This window comes from Tribolium madens, unplaced genomic scaffold (genome assembly GCF_015345945.1).
Source record: "Tribolium madens isolate multiple individuals breed KSU strain unplaced genomic scaffold, Tmad_KSU_1.1 Scaffold_91;HRSCAF=231;Tcas5.2_LG7, whole genome shotgun sequence".
NCBI classification, from domain to species: domain Eukaryota; kingdom Metazoa; phylum Arthropoda; class Insecta; order Coleoptera; family Tenebrionidae; genus Tribolium; species Tribolium madens.
This window is the reverse complement of record NW_025401063.1, coordinates 6623466-6644107: the sequence shown is the minus strand read 5'-3', so window position 1 is coordinate 6644107 and position 20642 is coordinate 6623466. Positions and strand designations below refer to the sequence as shown.

At 34.5% G+C, this 20642-nt stretch overlaps 7 protein-coding genes and 1 long non-coding RNA gene across 9 annotated transcripts; 4 read left to right on the top strand and 4 right to left on the bottom strand.

Moving 5' to 3' along the window:
- Positions 1 to 47: 47 nt before the first annotated feature.
- On the bottom strand, positions 48 to 1135 carry LOC123010908 (diphthine methyl ester synthase). Its single transcript, XM_044408091.1, has 3 exons — positions 854 to 1135; positions 306 to 804; positions 48 to 254 (listed from the first exon to the last, which is right to left on the bottom strand). Exons 1-3 carry the CDS (start codon positions 986 to 988, stop codon positions 67 to 69), a joined length of 822 nt encoding a protein of 273 aa, XP_044264026.1. The 5' UTR covers positions 989 to 1135; the 3' UTR covers positions 48 to 66.
- LOC123010906 (integrator complex subunit 14) lies at positions 1067 to 6244 on the top strand. The gene is made up of 6 exons (XM_044408089.1): positions 1067 to 1364; positions 4666 to 4836; positions 4924 to 5095; positions 5152 to 5345; positions 5395 to 5970; positions 6016 to 6244. Exons 1-6 carry the CDS (start codon positions 1206 to 1208, stop codon positions 6235 to 6237), a joined length of 1494 nt encoding a protein of 497 aa, XP_044264024.1. The 5' UTR covers positions 1067 to 1205; the 3' UTR covers positions 6238 to 6244.
- On the top strand, positions 1476 to 3668 carry LOC123010905 (dnaJ homolog subfamily C member 2). Its single transcript, XM_044408088.1, has one exon. It carries the CDS (start codon positions 1668 to 1670, stop codon positions 3519 to 3521), a length of 1854 nt encoding a protein of 617 aa, XP_044264023.1. The 5' UTR covers positions 1476 to 1667; the 3' UTR covers positions 3522 to 3668.
- Positions 6226 to 7539, bottom strand: LOC123010907. The gene is made up of 2 exons (XM_044408090.1): positions 7282 to 7539; positions 6226 to 7172 (listed from the first exon to the last, which is right to left on the bottom strand). Exons 1-2 carry the CDS (start codon positions 7472 to 7474, stop codon positions 6247 to 6249), a joined length of 1119 nt encoding a protein of 372 aa, XP_044264025.1. The 5' UTR covers positions 7475 to 7539; the 3' UTR covers positions 6226 to 6246.
- A 1068-nt stretch (positions 7540 to 8607) lies between these two features.
- LOC123011351 lies at positions 8608 to 9502 on the bottom strand. Its single transcript, XR_006413139.1, has 3 exons — positions 9341 to 9502; positions 8839 to 9205; positions 8608 to 8789 (listed from the first exon to the last, which is right to left on the bottom strand). It is a non-coding gene; the product is annotated as an uncharacterized LOC123011351 (long non-coding RNA).
- A 276-nt stretch (positions 9503 to 9778) lies between these two features.
- Positions 9779 to 14635, bottom strand: LOC123011257. Its single transcript, XM_044408614.1, has 3 exons — positions 13794 to 14635; positions 12297 to 13433; positions 9779 to 12210 (listed from the first exon to the last, which is right to left on the bottom strand). The coding sequence occupies exons 1-3, from the start codon at positions 14398 to 14400 to the stop codon at positions 12011 to 12013; spliced, it is 1944 nt and encodes a 647-aa protein (XP_044264549.1). The 5' UTR covers positions 14401 to 14635; the 3' UTR covers positions 9779 to 12010.
- On the top strand, positions 10058 to 11475 carry LOC123011259 (testis-specific serine/threonine-protein kinase 4-like). 2 transcript variants are annotated; one of them, XM_044408618.1, is made up of 5 exons: positions 10059 to 10336; positions 10391 to 10560; positions 10609 to 11032; positions 11078 to 11254; positions 11318 to 11475. In XM_044408618.1, the coding sequence occupies exons 1-5, from the start codon at positions 10181 to 10183 to the stop codon at positions 11369 to 11371; spliced, it is 981 nt and encodes a 326-aa protein (XP_044264553.1). In that variant the 5' UTR covers positions 10059 to 10180; the 3' UTR covers positions 11372 to 11475. The 2 variants fall into 2 exon arrangements, with proteins under 2 accessions (XP_044264552.1, XP_044264553.1); XM_044408617.1 differs by having other exon boundaries at positions 10058 to 10336; positions 11078 to 11475.
- Positions 14601 to 16173, top strand: LOC123011258 (RNA 3'-terminal phosphate cyclase). Its single transcript, XM_044408615.1, has 5 exons — positions 14601 to 14908; positions 14960 to 15077; positions 15125 to 15695; positions 15748 to 16006; positions 16061 to 16173. Exons 1-5 carry the CDS (start codon positions 14864 to 14866, stop codon positions 16115 to 16117), a joined length of 1050 nt encoding a protein of 349 aa, XP_044264550.1. The 5' UTR covers positions 14601 to 14863; the 3' UTR covers positions 16118 to 16173.
- The last annotated feature ends 4469 nt before the right edge of the window (positions 16174 to 20642 follow it).

Sequence of the window (20642 nt, the reverse complement as noted above, 5' to 3'; positions counted from 1 at the left end):
TGAGGCCAAAATGTTTCTGATTTGTAGATGTATTTATGAAAACAACATAAAAATAAAACTTTTTATTTACGCTTTGATACTGAATTGTTCTAAATATTCAAGTTCAAGAGGGTGTAATTCAGGACTTGCAATAATAAGTGAATGTAGAGGACCACCTAAATCAATTGAGCACATTTCTTGGAGACTACAGGCAATAATTTTTTGAGTCCTTGAGCCAACTCTAGCTAAGCCTACACATAAACTTTCTCCAGTAACTAAAAAAAGCATTTTTAAACAAATTTACAATTTAAAAACTTTGTACCTACTTAATAAATTATTCTCGGACTTCTTCTTTTCTAATATTTGTACCAATTGTTGTGCTGCTTCCCCCACAGACATAAAACGCGGTGGCATATATTCTTTCTTCTTTTTAGTTAGACTTTCGAGAGTTGGTTCTTTAACTTTTATGTCCAATAGACATAAAGTGTGTAATTTATTTTTATAATTTGACTGTATTTTATCAAAAAAACTGTCAGGCTGCCATGTTTCTGTCCAGTAAGGAATTGAAACAGTCTCCCCAAAACTGTACAATTGTAGACCACAACAACCTACAGCATTTAAAATTGAGGCGTTATGTACAACTTCTATCTCAATATTTTTTTGTTTGGCTCTTAAAACTAAATCAGTGTGAGTAGTGGCCCCAAATGGATCACCAACAACCAGGAGGGCAACATCTGACTTATCAGCACCTTCAAGGATGTCGTCAGCTCCTTGTTCCACTAAATCTCTGTCAGCTGTGATTAATTTACGGCCATAAAATTCCTCCTAAAGTATAAAATATTCATTACAATTTTCATTAATTAATTTTTATTACCAAAGCTTCAGCCCCACATGTTAAAATAGAAGTGTAAGCTTCCAAATAAACACGATTACACTTTTTGATTATTTCCAAACCTTTCACTGTAATGTCTTTACAGTCCCCTAAACCTAAACCTATGATGAAAAACATTATTGGGGCTCACTGTGACTAAAAAAACGTGGAAAATTGTAAAATAAATTTCTAAATTATTTAGGGATTTTAGTTTTGTTTTTTATGTTTTGACAGTTGTCTAGTCAGCTGGCCACCAATATAAACATTTTCAAAATGATTTTACAAAACGAATTTAATTTATAAAAAATGTGTGGTTTTTAATTTAAACTAATTAGTGTTTAATTGTTGGGCCAAAATGCCGACAGTGTTACTTTTAGACGTGTCTTTATCTATGACAAGGCCGGTCCAAATTACCGAAAATTTGGAGAAAACAAGAAAGCATTTAGCAGTTTTGGGCATTAATGCGTTTCTGGATCATTTGAGTGTCCATTCTAAGCTTGAATTCATTTCTTTGGTAAGTTTTTATTAAATTTTAAATGATTACAGGTTATGTTGTTTGTGTTATGTTGGCTACCTTGTTTTTGCTCAGAATGCCAACATCACAGCACAAAAACTTCCTTTTCGATTTTGACGTTAACCATGCGGGAAAATTTGTGCCGTGTTTTAAGTGTGTGATAAATTCCACAAAACTGAAACTCCGGTCTAATTCACTTATAACAGTTTTACTAGAGATTCTGTACGTATTTCACGTTTAATATACCGTTTTTCGAGACTACTATTCGTATTTATGTCCAACACGTGACGAGGTTAGGTCACAATGTGTGAAGTCAAATTACCGAAAAACGGCTGTACTACGGTCGCAGTTCGTTACCGTTTTGTATTCGAAACCACCGGAAATGAAAAACAATTAAAATTCGTTCCTCACAAAGTTAGAAAACTTAAAGTTGAAGTTCCAAAGGCGGAGACCCCTGAAGAGCTCAAACCTGAAACTGTTATTTATGAAGACGACGTGGAATACTTGAGAAGCTTAGATCCTAAGGAATGGAAGAGTCAAGACCATTACAAAGTCCTTGGAATTCCCACATTGAGGTACAGAGCATCTGAGGAAATTATTAAAACAGCTTATCGCAAAAAAGTATTGAAACACCATCCTGATAAGCGGAAAGCTCTAGGAGAAGAAGTAAAGGCCGACGATGATTATTTTACTTGCATAACAATGGCGTATGAGACTCTAGGAAATCCAATTAAAAGAAGGTCTTACGATTCAGTTGATCCTGAGTTTGATAACAATGTTCCAAGTGGGGCTGATTTAAAGAAAGATTTTTATGACACTTTTAGTTACTATTTTGATTTAAATTCGCGTTGGTCTGAAAAACCCCACGTTCCTAAGTTGGGGGGTCCTGATTCAAGTAGAGAAGAAGTGGAGAAGTTCTATTCATTTTGGTACGATTTCAAATCCTGGCGGGAATACTCTTATGAAGATGAAGAAGATAAGGAAAAATGTCAAGATCGTGACGAGCGAAGATATGTCGATAAATTGAACAAAGCCGAACGTCTTAGGAAGAAAAAAGAAGAAATGTCACGAATTCGCTCTTTAGTCGATGTAGCCTACAACAATGACCCTAGAATTGCGAAAATTAAACAAGAGGAAAAAGATAGGAAGTTGGCAGCGAAAAGAGCGAAACAAACTGCCGCACAAGCGAAGAAAGAAGAAGAAGAAAGAATTCTTAGAGAAGCTCAGCTACTGAAGGAACAAGCAGAAGCAGCAGAACGTGCAAGAATCGAAGCTAAACGTCAAGAAAGGGAAGCACAGAAAAGGGCACTGAAGAAAGAGAGGAAAGCACTTAGGGATTTGTGCAAAGCTAATAATTATTACGCTGAAAATACCGAAGAAAATTTAACAAATATGACAGGAGTTGAGACAATCTGTGAGATGTTTTCGTTGGCGGAACTGGAAGATTTGAACAAGAATTTGAATAGTAAAGGAAAATCGGCATTTGTCGAAGCTTTAAAGGAAATGAACGATCGGATTGAAAAAGAAAAACAGGAAGTAATTGAAGCCGCAAGACAGAAAAACGCCGATAATAATAAAGAAGTTATCATGAAGGTTGTTCCCGAATGGAATCAGGAAAATATCCAACTGTTAGTGAAAGCTGTTAACCTTTTCCCTGCTGGTACCAACCAAAGGTGGGACGTCGTTGCAAATTTTATTAATCAACACGGCAGTTTCAATTCAAGTGCGAGATTCAATGCTAAGATGGTCTTGGCGAAAGCGAAGGATTTACAAAATACCGACTTTTCCAAAAACAATTTGAAAGAAGTTGCGAATAAACAAGCCTTCGATAATTTCAAGAAAGACAAGCGAAATGTTTTGAACGTTGATGAGTCCGGTATTTCGAAAAAATTAGATGAAGTTACTCTGAATGGAGATAGCAAGAAAGTTGCAAACGGTGACGTGAAGGCGAAGCAAGATTCGGCATGGACCACTACAGAGCAACAACTTTTAGAGCAAGCTTTGAAAACTTATCCTGCTTCAACTCCGGAACGGTGGGATAGAATCGCCGAGTGTATTCCGAACAGGAGTAAGAAGGAATGTATGAAGAGATATAAGGAACTTGTGGAGACTGTTAAGGCGAAGAAAGCGGCACAAGCGGCTGTTGTCAGCAAATAACGTCGAAATTTATGTAGTTTGCAATTATACTTATTTATTTGTCCAAACAGGTGATCCAACAAAGCAAATTGTTTTGTATTTAATTATGTAATAAAGTAATTAGACCGTTATTGATTGTAATTGTAATAAAGATATCTCTTCAATTGAGTCGTACTTATTTTTATTTTTAATGAAGGAATAAAGCACAAAATACAGTTAATTTTTTTTTTCTATATTTCGGAGTCCAATTAGATCTAAATTTTATGATTAATATAAATTATTTGACAAATTATGAATTATTTGATAAAATCATTTTGTCAGAAAACAATCTTTATGTTATGGACTATTCACCGAGCCCGTCTTTTATTTACATACCAGGTGAATAAAAAGTATGGAACCAAACGTTTTTTGCTTAAAACTATTTATTTTTTGAAAAAACTAATTTATGAGTGATAAAGTACTATAAAAATGTGATGATTTAACAAGAATAAAATTTTTCGAAATTTCCTTTTGTTTTTGAGTTCTACAAAAAAAAATATTTTTTTAAATGGCAACCCTCTATAAAATTATTTTTCTCATAAAAGCTATACTCTAAGAATTACAACTATCTGCTTTATATTTAATTTTTCAAAAAAATATTTTTACATAAATTGCAATTTTGACAAAAAAAGTCGCATAACTCAAAAACAAAACAAAATTTCGTTCTGAAAATACGATCACATTTTTTATATTACTTTAATTTATATTAATTATTATTTTCTGGAGGCAAATGATTAAAAATAAAACCGCTTGGTTCCATACTTTATATTCACCCTGTATATGTAATTATGTAGGTAGACTGGGGCGGAGACTGTGATATTTATATACAAAAAAGAACTAAAAGTTAGATGGATCTCGCAGCTATGTGATGTGAAAGTTACAGCGGCTCGCACCTATTCACATAATAATTTTAAAATGTTTCTATAATCCCAATAATTTTTTATTCATGATGATGCCTTTGAGTTACGAATGGAATTACAATAAACAATACGATATGCTTTTTTTAAGAACAGTTACTATTACTATTACTTTTTAAATTAATACAAAAACTATATCTGAAAGTGTTATTCTTTCAACTAAAGATTGTAATTTTTGGGTCGATTCAACAATCATTAATTAATTTCAGATGGCATTTTCTTCACTTTATGAAGAAAAATGTGCCTTTACCAGAGATTACAGTCTAATTAAAAACGAGCTTCTCAACACTGACGACTACGATAAAACATGCATCGAAACGGCCCTTCATGGCGTTAATCAGATGGTTTTAGGCGAATGGGGAAATAATACAGCATGTCAGGTATACATACTTTTAAACTTATTAACTAAATATAAGCTCCCGTGGCGTCTAAAGGAATTCGAGTTATGTCAAATTGGCTATTTTTAGATAATACTAATTACTGATGGAAGCACCGGTTTAGGTCCAATGTCTTTGAAAGAGTCTTTCGCTACTTTGAACCAACGAACGGCAGCAAACCCATTTCCTGTACCATTTTCGTTCCCTGCCAAACTTCATATCGTTTGCATAGCGCCTCCGAATGATCCCAACTTGGTAAAATGTACGACTTAAATATTTTTGAGTTTTATTAAAATTATCACAATCATAAAATTGCAGCAAAGTCTCTATATCAGAGATTGGTCGATTTGACTGGTTACGACGGTTCCATTTCAATCCCCGACGGTCCATTAAATGAGACCACAGTGGTCAACATGTTTCAAAAATTAGCCGAAGACATGTACACCTCATTTAAAGGCACCCTAAAATGTGGCAACCTTGAGTCGAAAATAATTCTATCCCCGGCACCTGTAGTGAGTACAAGATAGCATGCGTAACCAAGAGTCAAAAGCCCCATTTTAGCCATACACAAAAGTCACCGATTTCGATTACCAAACCTATAATTTATCAGACCTCATCGAGGTTTGCGGTTTTATTTCTGTAAGCGATGTGGGATCCCCAATGGCCGTAAGTCGCCATTTAGTCCTCTCCGCCAGTGCCAACAAAGACCATCTACCATTATCGGCCGAAATTGACTTAACAGACGACGACGCTACAGACGAAGGCAAAGTGCCTTCATTTTGCGTCCTTTTGCATGGAGCACTTAAGGTTGAAAATATGGCAGCGCTGGTGACACTGGCCGATAATTGGTTCGGTTTTGTCTATTCTTGGGCCGATTCGAAGAAAAAATCGAACTTGATGTTGACGATTCTGACGCCCGGATCGGATGTTGTTCCGTGGTTGGGCGACTTGAATAATTTGGGACCGATAGACTCGCCCCAGGAACACATGGGGGCCTTTCCGGTGCGTCCGCAGGAAAAAAGGAGTTACTCCCAAAATGGGGTGGTGTGGATTAGGCAAGCGGGGCTTCAGAGCGACATACAGAAGATTCTGAGGCATGCCCGGAAGCTACCAGAAAAGACTCAGCAGTTTTATAAGGTAATCCGACTTCTTGGGTTATTTTTTTTGTTTATAATTTATTAGGAGTTGAATCGACTTCGGAAGGCCGCGATTTCGCTTGGCTTCTTGGACCTTTTGAACGGTTTGGCTTACATTTTTGAACAGGAGTGCATGCACCTTCCCGGAAGCGCCCATCCTGACTGTGCTTTGCAACTCCAACATGCTGCTGATGTCTTAAGAAAAACACAAAACCACGATATTAAATATGTTGTTGTACCTTTACAAACTAATTACAACAGTTCTTAATTTTTTATTTCACTCTTTTATTTTATAACAAATCAAAATCTTACTTCTAACTAAATACGGAAATTTCGGTAACAACGCAAGACATAAGAGACTTCGAAGAGAACAACCAAAATAGTGTAACATTGCAAGGTAAGTGATGTTTGTCTTATTCAAATAACTGTTGTACAGTGGGGGCATTTTAAAATTATTGACTGTGTTTTTCGCAAACGTGTGCGAAATCACGTGAATAAAATGCAAAAATTGTCTTTGAAACGAAGTCAAAAAGTAGGCAATAGTTATAACTATTCCAAAAATCAAAAGTTTTCGGATTTCGCACATTTTCTTGGTTAACACATTTTCAATATCGCTTGTTGAGGTTTGCGTCAGTTTGATCGTTAAAATAATAAGAGACAAAAAGAGTAACAACACCGGTAAGGCTATTTTAAAAATCACAAGCGAGTGTTGCAAAACTTGTCCATAATACGAGTCTATAACCGCACAGAGCGTGTAATTTTGCTTCAGTTTGAGTGTCGACGACAGGGTAAAATTAGGAACACTCAAAGACAAACTCACGATCCATACGAAAATTATCGGGAAAACAATCGAGACGTCGTCTTTGCGTTTGCTGTAATCAATAGTCACTAAACGATTTGCATTTTCTTGTTTGGCGACGAGGCATTCATTGGAGTCGTCTTTGTCGCACGATGTGAGCGGATTCTTGTTGGTTTTCTTTCCTTGAATTTCGTGCAAATTCCAGAGGGAAATCACGTGAAAATTAAAGCAAATTATTAAATAAATTGTTAGAGTGTTCACAAGCACTTCGGTTCCTTTGAAAAAGGGGCAAAATTCCGGGGACAAATACCAACTTTGGTGGCGTAGAGTCAGGATTTCGGTTACTCCCACGTACAGAGAGCCCAAGTCGACTAATGAAATTTGTAGGATTAGCGATAAAATACCTAAAATGGATTGGTTATTTATTACTGACAATAATTAATTTCTGGCAGATTTTTAAATCAGTGGCGTCTAAATTATTGAGCAGTCAAGTGGGAAAATATAAATTATTACCATTTCTCCTGCTTCTTATTAATGCTAAAATATGAAGCACGTTTAGAACACCGCCGCAGGCTTGCAAAGCAAAATAAGCGGCGACAATCCACTCTTGGGTTTGCTCTTGAGAAGTCGTTCCATTAAAATTATTTGTAAAGTTATCAAAAACTGTCACATTTTCATTTTCTTCTCGATATGGATTTAAATTCATCTTAACGTCTTAAGTTCTTAAAGACATGACGAAGACTGGCATCTATTGTAGGGGAGAGCGCACGATGAATAATAGTTAAGTGTCTGGATAAAAAGAGCAAAACGCTGAGAAGGGGACATGATATACGGCTCACATGTCTTGGATCGCATTAGTGACGTTATTCTTAGAAGACATGCCTTGCACGATCTTGCAGAGGCCGTTCAACAAGGGTCAAGCAGTGGCGTAGCTGCATCAATTTATAGCTTGTCTTTCTCAAAATGTAGCAACAAACGCAACTTTTGGTGTGCTTTACATTTATTTTACCTAATATGACATATGGAATAAGCAGTTCCAGTCCTGTTGTTTGAATATAATAAAAAACTGTAGGCTTATTTTGTGAAGAAGAAACGCCTCTGAGACCCAAAAATGAATGTCGGGAGTATCGTGTATCAGCTTGTTTGTTACAAAACATGTGCGACTTAATAGTGCACACAATTGAAATAGTTAATTGAAAAATTACGAAAGTTTATTTAATGCAGATTATGAAAAGCTTAAAAAAAAATGTTACAGTTTTTTGAGTAGGGATTTTTTTAAGTTCTTTATTAGAATCATGTATTTATAACGTCAAAAATAGTTATTTTTGTTACAATAAGTAAATACCTAAAATATAGTTTTTGCGGATGAATTGTTGCTGTTTCCAGGGGAGGGGAAGCAAACGAAAAAAAAAACATTTAAGTTGCAACAAATAGTCGTAAGTCAGCACTATTTAATAACAATTAGTTCCGAAAACTGCATTTCCAAAATTTTAGAAAACAAAAATAGGTAATTACTACAAGTAATTAGGCCTCTCCAGAACACTTTGTGTTTTAAGGATTTTGACCTTGTTTTCAAAGGTATATTTACAGAAGCAAAACTATGGGCTTGTTATCAGCAGGCAACACTTTTTAAAGATTTTGAAGGTATATGGATTTAAAAAGGTTAATGTCAAGGCGTCTTGGTCTGTTTGTATTAAAAAAAGAACTAATTGAATGGAGAACACACAGTTCACTATAGTTTCCAAGAAAAGGGCTATGCTCTGCATAATTACCAGCATTCGTTTCTTTTCGCTTTATAAACTTTAGAAAACATAGGTTTGATAAAGCAACAACCAAAGAGACAAAATAAACAAAGAATTTATTAATATATATGAGACAATAATTGCATGAAAGCATTTATTCATATCCTGTTGTTTCATTCCATATCATCATGTGCTGCTACTTCGGAAGAACTGAAGGAGTTATTCAATAAGTTGTTTATTTTTTCGGTTCCCGAGTCATTAAAATGAGAATCAGATGATCTGCAAAATAAAATGTCAGAAAAATACTAGTTTGTTTGGTTTCTCTTACACTTCTTGGTGGAGTTCAGGTTCCGGTCTTTTAATTTTGGGGAATTTCTTTTCAAACATACATACTTGGTCCTTCCCATAAAAGTGTATAGTGCATTTTTCTATGAAAAAATCCTCTTTAAACTGGAGCAGGGCTGTAGTCCCTGTTACATTACAACTAACAATTTGACCACATGGGATTCCTATTTTTAACTCGTCTCCAACAAATAGTTGTAGCAGGCACATATTCTCCAGCAGCTCAAAATAAAAAAATAACGTTCCTGTATATTCTCTTAATGAAATATTGATCACAACATCTCCTAGATTTTTTACGGAATGAATGAAATGCTTCCAAAGTAGATTTGAAATCCGATACCGTTTCCATACGACTACAAAGATATGATAAAAACTGTAATTTTTTAGCCAAGAAAATAATACGGTAAAAAATAACTTGCGATAATTTTAACATCTTCAATATAAATCCACCATTAGTTAGACTGATTTAAAATTTAAATATTACTTACCAACAATTCACATTACTCATACTTCGAGACAAGAAAATTATACTCTGATGTTATGTTGATGTGTTTGTGTTTATGTTGGTTTGTGGTTAAGTTTGCAACAGCTAATGCTGTCAGTGGTGCTGTCACAAGTGCTGTGGTTGATGTTGATGCAAGATAACGACCACTTCGCTGAAGTTCGGAAAATCTTCGTGATGAAATAATTTTAAGACTTTATTTAAAAAAAACTGATTCAATTTTTTTTTATTTAATCAGAAATCATTTTTAGATCATACTCTTTAATTTAAAAAAATTGTAACAGTAGGTTGCCAAAAAAATTTTTTTGCAAAACTAAAATGTAAGAAATGTAATAAGGAATTTCGAAAAATTTTATTCTTGAAAAACGATCGCATTCTTACAGTACTTTACACTGCACTAATTATTTTTTTCGTAAAATTATTAGTTTATGCAAAAAACGCTTGGTTCCATACTTTTTATTCACCGTGTATGTTGTATTAAAGCACGTCTCCGGTAAATTCCCCAACTCCGAAGCAATAACTACCATTTGCATAAATTTATGAAGTTGCGAGTTGCTAGATAACAATGCAAAGTAATTATACAATACGAATAATTTTGACTTAACTTTAATGAATTTAATTAAAGTGTCTTAATAATATATAAAATACACGAACTTATTGCCATTTTGGAATCCCGCAAAGAACAGTGAAAATTGTCACCTACGTTTCAAAATTTTGTTTTTGTTGACACGTCTTACGTCATTAGTATTTTCGTGTCATTCAAAATTTCAGTAAAAATGGAATAAATCATTTTAGCTTATAGTGACATGATTTGGTATTACAAGTTATGTCCGCTCCCCAAAAAACCAACAGTCCTATCATCACCACTCAAGTGGTAACAGGCCAGCCGATACTTAAAGAAGGCAAGAAACAAACTGTTCTTGAATCTCATGGATACATTTTGGGAAAAACGATTGGTTCTGGCTCATATGCCACAGTGCGGGTGCGTATACCACACAAATAGGCGAAACTACTAAAATTTTCAAATTAATTTCAGATGGCACACAGCGAGCGTCACAACATGAATGTCGCGGTCAAAATCGTAAGCAAATTTTCAGCACCGGCAGACTACTTGAAGAAATTTTTACCAAGGGAGATCGAAGTGGTTAAAGGACTCAAACACCCAAATTTGATCCGATTTTTGCAAGCCATAGAAACGACCCACAGGTTTAAAATTACGCCTTGTGCACCCCTTTACTGTCTTGTTTTGCTCAGAGTGTATATTATAATGGAATATGCCGAAAACGGGAGTCTTTTAGAAATAATTCGCAAAGAGTCATACATTGAGGAAAACCGAGCTCGTAAGTGGTTTCGACAACTCGTCGACGCTGTCGACTATTGCCATGAGCGAGGTGTAGTACACCGAGACATCAAATGTGAAAACCTACTCCTCAACACTGAATTCGAGATAAAACTTTCGGATTTTGGCTTCGCCAGAGGCCACATGAAGGTCAAGAACGGGCAAGCCCCCTTGAGCGAAACCTTTTGTGGGAGCTACGCTTACGCTTCCCCCGAAATCCTCAAAGGTATCCCCTACCAGCCCCAATTTTCCGACATATGGTCAATGGGGGTTGTCCTGTTCGCCATGGTTTACGGCCGTTTGCCATTCGATGATACGAATTACCGCGATTTGGTCAAGGTATTCCTCTCATTGTTAAAAATTGTTCTGACCACAATTCTGCAGCAAGTCACCAACAAAGTTGTCTACCCGAAAGAACCCAAAGTGTCGATGATGTGCAAATCATTAATAAATAAAATTTTAGCGCCGCTTAAAGCCAGGATTAGGATTCCGGGGATCAAAACCGATCCCTGGTATGTTTACAATACGAATGATGGGGGTCATGGAAGCAGGGAACGAAATGTAGTATCAGAACCCACTTCTGATGATGTGTCTTTACTAAAAATTAAATACTTTTGATGGTAGGAACCCGAGCGAGGCGGAAACGTCAGTACTGCGTCTATTCCGAAAGAGACTTGAGTCGGCGAAGTCAAAACAAGGAAGTATCTGGTATAAAGTGGCTTTTATTATCGTTTTATAAGACTGGCTGATTATAAAATATACAAGAAAACTTACATTACTGACGTTATTGTTGTTTGCTTGAGTGTGCATAACTGTGTGAAGCAAAATTAACGTTATTTCAGAACCATGCGACTAGAAATTGCTGCATTGGAATTTCAAGTGAACAAAGTAAGGTACAAAAATATGAATTTGGGTCCAAGTTTTATTTAGAAATATTGCAGCGATTAAAGTGCCCATTACGGGTCACGTTACTTAGATCTTTGGTTGAAAATTTCTAGTATCCAATGGCACTATTTAAAAAGATAAAAAATTAAAATAGTTTATCACATTCAACTACATTAACAAGATTATTGCATTAAAATTAGTTTGTACAGAATAACAACCCTACCTATGATATGAGTATACATGTAGGTATATGCGTGAAATCAACTAATAACAAATCAAATACTTAGCTGTGTGATATGTAAGTACGAAATAATAATTTCTCCCAAATTAAACCTCTGTCACCAGCAAAAAACGCAACAAAACGAGATTTGAAACCTAATTATGGCACTTATAGCGCAAAATTGTAACTGCTTAAAATTCACTGCAACTATTTTACAAGGCACTCGCTGCATATTCGGGCTGCAGCAAAGGCAGTTCGGGACACTGACGTAACAGTGTAAAAGCAGGGGAATTTATATCGATAACAAGGGTGATACCGGCTTTATACTCGGCTGGAATTCGAATATGTGATGTAGAAATGTAGTCGGCTCGGGTCTCTCTGCGACTTTCCCGGACCACTTTCGCAATTTGACCTACACAAAAAAATTAAATCCTTCTTTCAAGAATATGGCAGTTGATTTTTGAATTAGGAACAATGATTTTGTATATTAATACCCACCTACAACATTCAGTTCCTTCCATCGCACGTCATTAATCCTCATCAGTTGAGGTAAATCCACCTTCGGATTCCACCTCGAAATCACATCTTCAGTCCTAATTAACAACACAGATTCTGACGACAACTGCGGCCACAGTTCGGCTGGATCTATACACTCCAGCGGATTCGTTAAGTAAATCCCTTCAGGACCCACTCCAAAAATCATCTGGTGGTGCCAACTATCGGGAATATTCCCTTCACACTTTTGTAAATTCAGCGTCGCAATCGGCACAGCACCGTTTTTTATCCAGTAACCCAACCACGATTGCAAGTTGACCACCCTTTCGGGATACATTGCGAAAAACCTCGAGTAGAGTCTTTTATCTGACAGTTTATACAATCCTAGGATCAAGTCTCTGTGAGTGCAACCAGCTCGACTCCTCGAAAGTAGATACTCGGTCAGAGGACTCGAATTGGCTCTCATTCTTGTATTTACACACTCTTGAACTTTTTCAGGCGTCGGTATGGGAAACCTAAGCGCAATGAGGACATTCAACACGGCGGTGGCGCCACAGGCCGAAGGCCCCACTTGGGTGATCTGTTTTACACAAGCCTCGTGATGGGTCCAGATCATGGTTTTCTCCACATCAATGGCCACCGAGTTTTTATCATCGATTAAAATTTTACCGGTGGCGTTATGAAACGACGTTAAGTTTGTAATATTGATGTCGTTATTTAAGCCGGTTTCGCTCGGGGATGACAGTTCACCTCTCGAACTGTGGTGTCTTTTTACCATTCGAAGGCATTTTGCGGTTCGAGTGCGTTCAGAGAGGGTGCACGACCATGGCATTTTTATTTCGGTTTTTGTCGTAGTAACGGGCTCTTTTATTGGCTCCGGAATTGTTTTGGTCAAGTTGAGATACTTGCTTTTTACACCGTTGTCGAATTTGTTAATGTTACTCGTTTCTTGGGGGATCTCATTGTTTAAATCTTTTGAACAACATGGTTTTGGTTCCACGACCTTCTCAGTTTTCGAGTCTAAGGGCAAACTTGCAGCGTTGTCTATTTCGGCGTTTGATATGGAGTCAGAGTCGGCGTCTCCGGAGGGACCCGGGTCGAAGTCCATTTCCAGAAAGTCCATTTCGGGACTGGAATTTTCTAGACAAAAAAAATTAATTGGTTTTTTTGATATCAAAATATTGTTTAGTTGTACTTTTTGGAAAGATTACTCAAGTTTTTCAAGTTATATATTTATTAACGAAAAATTCTCTTTAATAAATAAAAATTACATAACCAATTTGTTTACGAAATCATAGCTAAACCAAAACTAAAAGAAAAACTGTTAAAAAAAAGAGCAATTATGTAAAAAAGTAAGACGTAAAGATCAAGAAAATTTTAGTTTAGTAAAACTGTGTTTAGGTTTGTTATTAATTATTATACCGGCGTTCAAAAATTCCTCCTTTTAATGGAAAAAGCATTGTCTCAGGGGGAAAAAAATAAAATTACTTTTTGTCTTACCTTCTCGCCCATTTCCTGGCACCTCGTCCAGCGGTGGAATTTCCAGGTTATAAAACGAGCTTGGCAAGTCAGCCACTTGATCCCCTTTATAGGTGTAAATACAGCCATCATCTGATAATGACAACAATTCATTATCATCACTAGAACTGTCATCTTTCAAATTTTGTTCCCTGTAACTTGCACCAGCTTCTACCAAATCACCATAGCTTGAGCTACAATTATTCATCGGTAGGTATGGCCCATTCAAGAAATCATTCTCTACAGGAATATTTAAAGAGCTCTGTGCAAATCCAGTGCTTTTAGGATTAACTTGCACATTTGCTGCAAGGCATTCTACATACGTATTGTTTAAGTAATTGCTAGAAGGCGAAGTGTTCTTGGTAAAGCCATTAATTTTTAAAGGGTCAGCAGTCAACACACTTGTCTCATCCACATTGTTGTTGGTCTTTTTAGAGGTTATTTTTGATAGTTTTGTTTTAGGTATGGCTCCTTTACTTTCATTAGTTGTTAGGCTTAAATTAGCATTGCTGTCCGGATTTGTTACTTGACTGCTTGATGGTAAATTGTCTTTGTTAACCCCACTTCTTTGGGTACCATCTGAATTCATTGTAAATTGACTGTTTTTAACTACGAAAATGATTCATTTGACGCAATAACTGAACGGGATCAATAATGGCTGATCGAATATTCTTCTTTTTGCAACAATTCATAAATAATTACTGTCACTAATTAGAAACAATTCCGAAATTGACAATTATTTATTTTTATCACCGCCATGATAACTGACAGAGTGACAGGAAAATACACTAAAACAGAAACTCGACCTTGCAAAAAATTAATGAAAAATTATATTTAGCCAGAAAACATAACAAGTGCTATTGTGTAGTTGTGGTCAAGGTTTTTTTATTGTTTTCAATAGCATTTAATTTTCATGCAATATATAGTAATTAAAAACAGGGAGTACAATCGTGCCAACTTAAATTTTGGCATTTATAATAATTTGACAGACGTGTGAGCAAAACATAACCAACAAAACATTGGTTGAAATATTATTTGCTACTTTTTTAAAAATGTCTTGTGAGTTAAAGATAATAGATGGTTCTATGTTAGAAGGAGTAAGTGTTGAAAACTTAAATGTTAAACCAGGAATTAATTATATTTTCTAGGGGGGGCAAATTTTAAGAATAGCTCTGACTTTAAGTGTCATCAGAAAAATTCCTATTCGTGTTATAAAAATACGTTCAGGTCGCAGTAAACCTGGCCTGATGGAACAACACTTAAAAGGTTTTTTATCTCAAATTCTTAAATAAAAAAATGAGCAATATTTTAAGGCATTGAATTGTTAAGAGATCTCAGTAATGCCAAAGTTAAAGGCGCTTCTTTAGGATCCACAGAGGTGGAATTTTGGCCAAGTGACATAATTGGTGGAAATCATGAAGCTCGTGTAAAAACAGCAGGCAGTATAAGTTTACTTTTACAAGCAGCTTTACCTTGTAGTTTATTTGCTAAATCTCATACTACTTTGCGATTACACGGCGGAACTAATGCTGAAATGGCGCCTCAGATTGACTACACGACAGAGGTTTTCAGACCGGTTTTAGAAAAATTTGGAGCAACATTTAGTTTTGATTTGATTAGAAGGGGGTATTTTCCGAAGGGAGGGGGCGAAGTAATTATAAACGTCGATCCTGTTGCTAAATTAGATTCTGTAAATTTAACAGAAAGGGGGAAAATCACGTCAATTTACGGTTGGAGTTTCGTTGCTGGAACCTTGCCTATAAAAATGAGTCATTTGATGGCAGATTCAGCTTTACATTATTTGAAACGTTTTTGTAGTAGCATCCAAATTGAGAGGTACAAAGAAGATAGAAATATTGCCCCTGATAATTGTTCAGGTATTATGTAAGTATTCTTTTTTACTACGTTGGTATTAGGTCATGAGAGGGGATTGCAGTTTGGTAGCTGAAACTGATACAGGATGCATATTAGGAGGCTCAGCATTAGGAAAAAGGGGTGAAAACGCAGAAGAAACAGGGAAAAGAGCAGCTATGCAGTTAGCAAAATCAATTGAAGAAGGTGCTTGTGTTGATGAGCACACTCAAGATCAAATTATTGTATTTATGGCTTTAGCACAAGGGGTTTCAAGTGTTAAAGTTGGGGAAATAACAATGCACACTAAGACTGCCATTTTTGTTTCAGAAGAACTGACTAATGTGAGCGTTCCGATTTGTAACAATTTTTTTAATCAATCAGTTTTTTATTCGCAGGCAAAATTTGAAGTCGTCCCAAAAGGATCAGCCAATATGATAAGTTGCACCCCTTAACCAATGAATTAATTATTTTGTGATTATTTATTTTAAATAAATTATAATACAAAAAATTGTAGATTTTTTTAATACAGATGGTCACGAATAGAAATAAAATTTTTTTGAAGACTATTATATGAGTATAAAAATTACGTATTTGTAACTTGAATTTCTTTGCGTATTTCTGTAATTTTTTTATTTACGTTCTTGAAATTAGTTTTTTTTTGAGCTTAGTTTTAAAGTTGTTTATTTTACTTCTAAAAAATTGGAATGGAAATCTATTTAGTTTCATAGTTTTTTTATTGTATTATTCGTATTTATTGAGTCAGCCTGAAATTTTGCATGAAATATCAGCATTACAATACATAGTGTACGAAGGGAATCGAGATAATTGATGCACGGCTGTGTAAACTCGATACTCTCATACTGGTTTACCATATAGAACAAGTAGCATTTCTTTGATCACATCTTCCTTTAGCAGACGAATCAAACAAAAAAGCAGAATCGAAATTTTTATTCGACATTTAAATGGGGCCGAAATTCATGCTTGGTAGCTTTCTCAGTAAACGATTTAGTTATCGCCGCCCTGTCGTTTTCTCAAAATGTATTACATTAAAATTTGTAATTCTTTTAGAACATAATTTTTTATTAATATATTGGGTTTTTTATGTCATAAAACAAGTAATGAAATATACAGAATGTTCCGTTTATATTGTTACAAGTTTAAACAGGTGATAGAATATTTAATTCTAAGACAAATGTTTACCTATTAAAAGACACAGGCGGTGTAGATTTTTCGATACACAATTTTTGTCTTAAAATTGAATATTCTATTATCTGCTTAACTTTGTAACAATAAAAACGGAACATCCTGTATATGTGTGTACAAAATTTAGTTTGGAGCTGCTTAAAGTGGTTTATTACCTACCGATGAAACAACTTCAAGCCATAACGATGTCAAAGTATCGAAACATTATAGAACCAGAGATCGGAGAAGCTTCAGGCCTTACCACCTCTACAAGTTACATGGCTCGGAGCTGAAGCTGCAACTGTGTACTGAGGCTGTCCTATCGTATTGGCTATAATAGATTTAAAAAGTTTGGAATCATTACTGATTTTTTTTCTTATTTGAGTTTTAAAATGTGTAACTGAAAGTAAAAAAGTTTTTTTATACAATTGTTACAGTACAGCATTTTATTTTTTACTTGTATCAATAATTGGCAAATAATGAATTTACAATTTTGTTCGTAGTTAAACATAAGTACATACATGTACATTATTTTGATCGTATGTAATACCCTGTAGGCCTAATCGTTTAATTACAAAACAGTAGTGATTTTAATAAACAGTGCATGTAAATATTAATATCTCATTGCGGTTGTTCGTTATTTTCTCGTAAGCATAGGGAGCATAAATTTTAATCAAAAAATATATATATTTTTATTTTTTGTCTAAATGACTCTCAATGTGAGAAATTAACGTGTTGGAATCTAATTTTCCATTCACTGTTCGCCTATTCACTTACGACTGCCGATCCCAATTATGCGCTAGATTTTCACATGCAATATTAAATTTGAAAGGTATAATGGGATTAAAGAGCGAAATTCTTTTAATAGGAAATTAAATTTTTTAACACTCTATTAAATGGATACATTATAAAGTCTGTTTTCAACTGGTAGTTATTTTTTTCCGGTATAATTTGTGTAATAAAAGAATTTATTATTAGTAGCAAACTTTTCTATTAGCTACATAACAATGAAGCGGGATTTCCGATATTCTTACTTAAAATTCTAAATGGATTGTTCTCATTTTTATTTTCTATTTAGTAGCAGACAAAAATATTTAATTTTAGATTGATTCGATTTTCTGAAAGCCAATATCGAAAAGAGAAGAAAGAAAAGAGAAAGATTTTAGTGTTCATCAATACAATCACACTACCTACGTATTTAGGTATTCTTAACTAGCATTGAATATTCAATTTATGGTGCTTATGGATTTTAACTTTGCTACATGGAACACAATAAACATTAATAAGCTACTTTTTATTTTTTTATGTACGTAGCGTGTACAATTACGAACATTTATTTCGTTTTGTTTAACTTTTTTGCCATGTAATGTAACAAAATGCAAACTGAATTTAAAATGAGATCAAATATGACAGTTTGAAAAATTGAAACTTGTGAAAGAGATAAAGATTTTCTGTAATTCTATATCTCCTATCTCGGAAAGCAACGTTACACCCAATTTAACTGGCGTTCTAATTGTCTCTTTAAGTACACAAATAAACGTCAAATAATGCGAATAATCGCGTAACTTTCGAAAGTGATTGCCGTTAAGCTCTTGATTAAACATGAAAGCTGCAATAAATGAGATTTTTTTATCTCTTCTTGAAAGTTATTAAATTATTTTTCATGAAGAAAACTTTTGTTCTCCTGATGGATTACACTGGCTTAAAAGTTGGTCGTATTTGTGTTTCCTGTGTTAGTCTGATAAAATAGGAAGAGTGTGGACCCTTTATCCAAGAGTTTTCTCAAACCGCAGCAATTGGTATTGATCGAGGCTTGATTAAAAGCAAAATTCTGCAAGCCAAAATCAGATTAAAGGTGTACGCCGCTGTTTAATGAGGATAATGATAATCTCTGAATAATTTGGGAAGAATTATTTACACAGTAATGCCTATTGAATATAGAATTTCTATGCAGTAGTCACACCGTAATTATAAAAAGAGTTTTGCACTAAATTAGTTAATATCCAACGTCCACATTTTGAGTTTAAATAAACAAAATACTCGTATAATTATTTGAGTTAACTAACACGTTCCTTAATTATCGAAATGGTTACCGATTATTTTATCATCATTATGCAGTCACCATAAAAAGAAATTTTATCACACTGTGGTTAAATAATTAAATTTACACTTTTATTACTGCATTCAGCAAATTTAACAATACAGAGTGTTTGTTGATTGCGAGCAATCTAACCGTTAATAGAACTCGGAAAGTAATCTTTTCTATTTCCAACTTTTGCCGAAAATACGTCATTTCAGAGTTAAAATTAAGAATAAGTGAGGCCGAAAACCTGTCTTCGCCTATGTCTTAACACGATACATTATACAGGATTATTCCTAAATATAAAGCAATATTTGAACCGTAAAAATGACTTGTAAAATATTGTTAATAAAGACTTGCGTCCTTCTTTAATGGCAAGAATTTTACAGCCCTCGGAATTTGTGTATAGAAATTTGTTTTTTTTTAAATAACTTCGAAACCATTTGACAAATATTATAAAATTTGGAACAGTTACTTGCGAGAACATAACTTTTAAACTGGTAATCACAAAAACCGGATATATCTACTCAATTTCAGGTTGCTGCAGTTGCAGGTCACGTTTTCTGTGTTTTTCCGTTTTTTTGCTCTCTTAACAAAGATTTTGTATTGCACAAATCGATAGAGTAATCAATTTTGAATAACAAAACTTAGAAAAGTGCAAAAACGTGTAAAAAAAACTCAGAAATGTATATAAAATGTTATACGGTCGAGTTAAAAAAATCGATTTTTTTGAGTTTTCGTAGGTTGTATCGTCAAAATGGTCGAAAAACTTTTTGTTTCAAAAAGGCTTGAAATATACTTATAAACAACTTAAATTTTTTTACGATGAGTAGTTTTTGAGATATTGAGTAATAAAGCTAAGAATAGGCCACTAGTGGAGGTAAAATGTGGGGTACCTACAATTAGGTGATATTTAATGATCTCTGCCCAAACATTTAGTGAAAATCAGTCTTGGAAGTGATGGCCGTACACTAGTCAACTCAGCGTTTGAATAAGTTGGTCATAATGAGTTGATTTACATTTTGATTTCAAATCGATATGCACAATTCACTCAAAAGCACGTCTACAACTGATTAAATTGACGTGTGTACACAAAGTTATCTTTTTTATGTGCATAAATACTTTCACGGTCAACATTCAATACAAATTATTTTCATTGATATTTTTACTTCCACCTAACAAGGACTCTGAACGGCTCGTAGAGGGAAAATTTGAATACGGAATTTGTTTGGTCTTCAATTGATTTCTCATAACGAATTATTTTAGTAATCGCGTAATCCGCGAACACCCTATATATCACGTAAAACTGACGCTTTTTTGTCAGAGAATTAATTACCACTCCAGTCTACTACTTTTTAGACGCGGTGCTAAATTGCACGACCTCAAAAACCTTCCAAATAACAACAATTGATTGCTGTGATTAATTTCGTTCTACGATTTATCGTTTTGTCTTATATTTTAAGAAATTGCCATAGCTTTGCGTGCTTTCATTATTGAAAACTTATAACATTTTGATTGACAAGACTCGAATCAAAGTCTAACCAATAGCATCGTTTTTATTACTTTTCTTTCATTTTATTAATAATTCAGTTAGTATAACATCATCTAAAAAATATTATTTTTTTTAGTTTGTGTCATCAAAAATAAAAAAAATGTTGTAATATTATCTCTTCTGACAATATAGCACAATGGGAAAAGTTTGATTAGGTTAAGAT

Excerpts from the sequence above, each read along its gene's own strand:
- LOC123010908 (XM_044408091.1), bottom strand. The coding sequence starts at position 988 with ATGTTTTTCATCATAGGTTTAGGTTTAGGGGACTGTAAAGACATTACA. Across the intron at positions 805-853 it reads CATGTGGGGCTGAAGCTTTG|GAGGAATTTTATGGCCGTAA; the intron begins GTAATAAAAATT and ends TTTATACTTTAG. Across the intron at positions 255-305 it reads GTCCGAGAATAATTTATTAA|TTACTGGAGAAAGTTTATGT; the intron begins GTAGGTACAAAG and ends TGCTTTTTTTAG.
- LOC123010906 (XM_044408089.1), top strand. The coding sequence starts at position 1,206 with ATGCCGACAGTGTTACTTTTAGACGTGTCTTTATCTATGACAAGGCCG. Across the intron at positions 1,365-4,665 it reads AGCTTGAATTCATTTCTTTG|ATGGCATTTTCTTCACTTTA; the intron begins GTAAGTTTTTAT and ends AATTAATTTCAG. Across the intron at positions 5,096-5,151 it reads TGATCCCAACTTGGTAAAAT|CAAAGTCTCTATATCAGAGA; the intron begins GTACGACTTAAA and ends ATAAAATTGCAG.
- LOC123010905 (XM_044408088.1), top strand. The coding sequence starts at position 1,668 with ATGTGTGAAGTCAAATTACCGAAAAACGGCTGTACTACGGTCGCAGTT.
- LOC123010907 (XM_044408090.1), bottom strand. The coding sequence starts at position 7,474 with ATGAATTTAAATCCATATCGAGAAGAAAATGAAAATGTGACAGTTTTT. Across the intron at positions 7,173-7,281 it reads AATAAGAAGCAGGAGAAATG|GTATTTTATCGCTAATCCTA; the intron begins GTAATAATTTAT and ends AATCCATTTTAG.
- LOC123011259 (XM_044408617.1), top strand. The coding sequence starts at position 10,181 with ATGTCCGCTCCCCAAAAAACCAACAGTCCTATCATCACCACTCAAGTG. Across the intron at positions 10,561-10,608 it reads GCCATAGAAACGACCCACAG|AGTGTATATTATAATGGAAT; the intron begins GTTTAAAATTAC and ends TGTTTTGCTCAG. Across the intron at positions 11,033-11,077 it reads ATTACCGCGATTTGGTCAAG|CAAGTCACCAACAAAGTTGT; the intron begins GTATTCCTCTCA and ends ACAATTCTGCAG.
- LOC123011257 (XM_044408614.1), bottom strand. The coding sequence starts at position 14,400 with ATGAATTCAGATGGTACCCAAAGAAGTGGGGTTAACAAAGACAATTTA. Across the intron at positions 13,434-13,793 it reads GCCAGGAAATGGGCGAGAAG|AAAATTCCAGTCCCGAAATG; the intron begins GTAAGACAAAAA and ends TTTTTTGTCTAG. Across the intron at positions 12,211-12,296 it reads GAAGGAACTGAATGTTGTAG|GTCAAATTGCGAAAGTGGTC; the intron begins GTGGGTATTAAT and ends TTTTTTGTGTAG.
- LOC123011258 (XM_044408615.1), top strand. The coding sequence starts at position 14,864 with ATGTCTTGTGAGTTAAAGATAATAGATGGTTCTATGTTAGAAGGA. Across the intron at positions 15,696-15,747 it reads GATAATTGTTCAGGTATTAT|TTTGGTAGCTGAAACTGATA; the intron begins GTAAGTATTCTT and ends AGGGGATTGCAG. Across the intron at positions 16,007-16,060 it reads TTTCAGAAGAACTGACTAAT|GCAAAATTTGAAGTCGTCCC; the intron begins GTGAGCGTTCCG and ends TTTTATTCGCAG.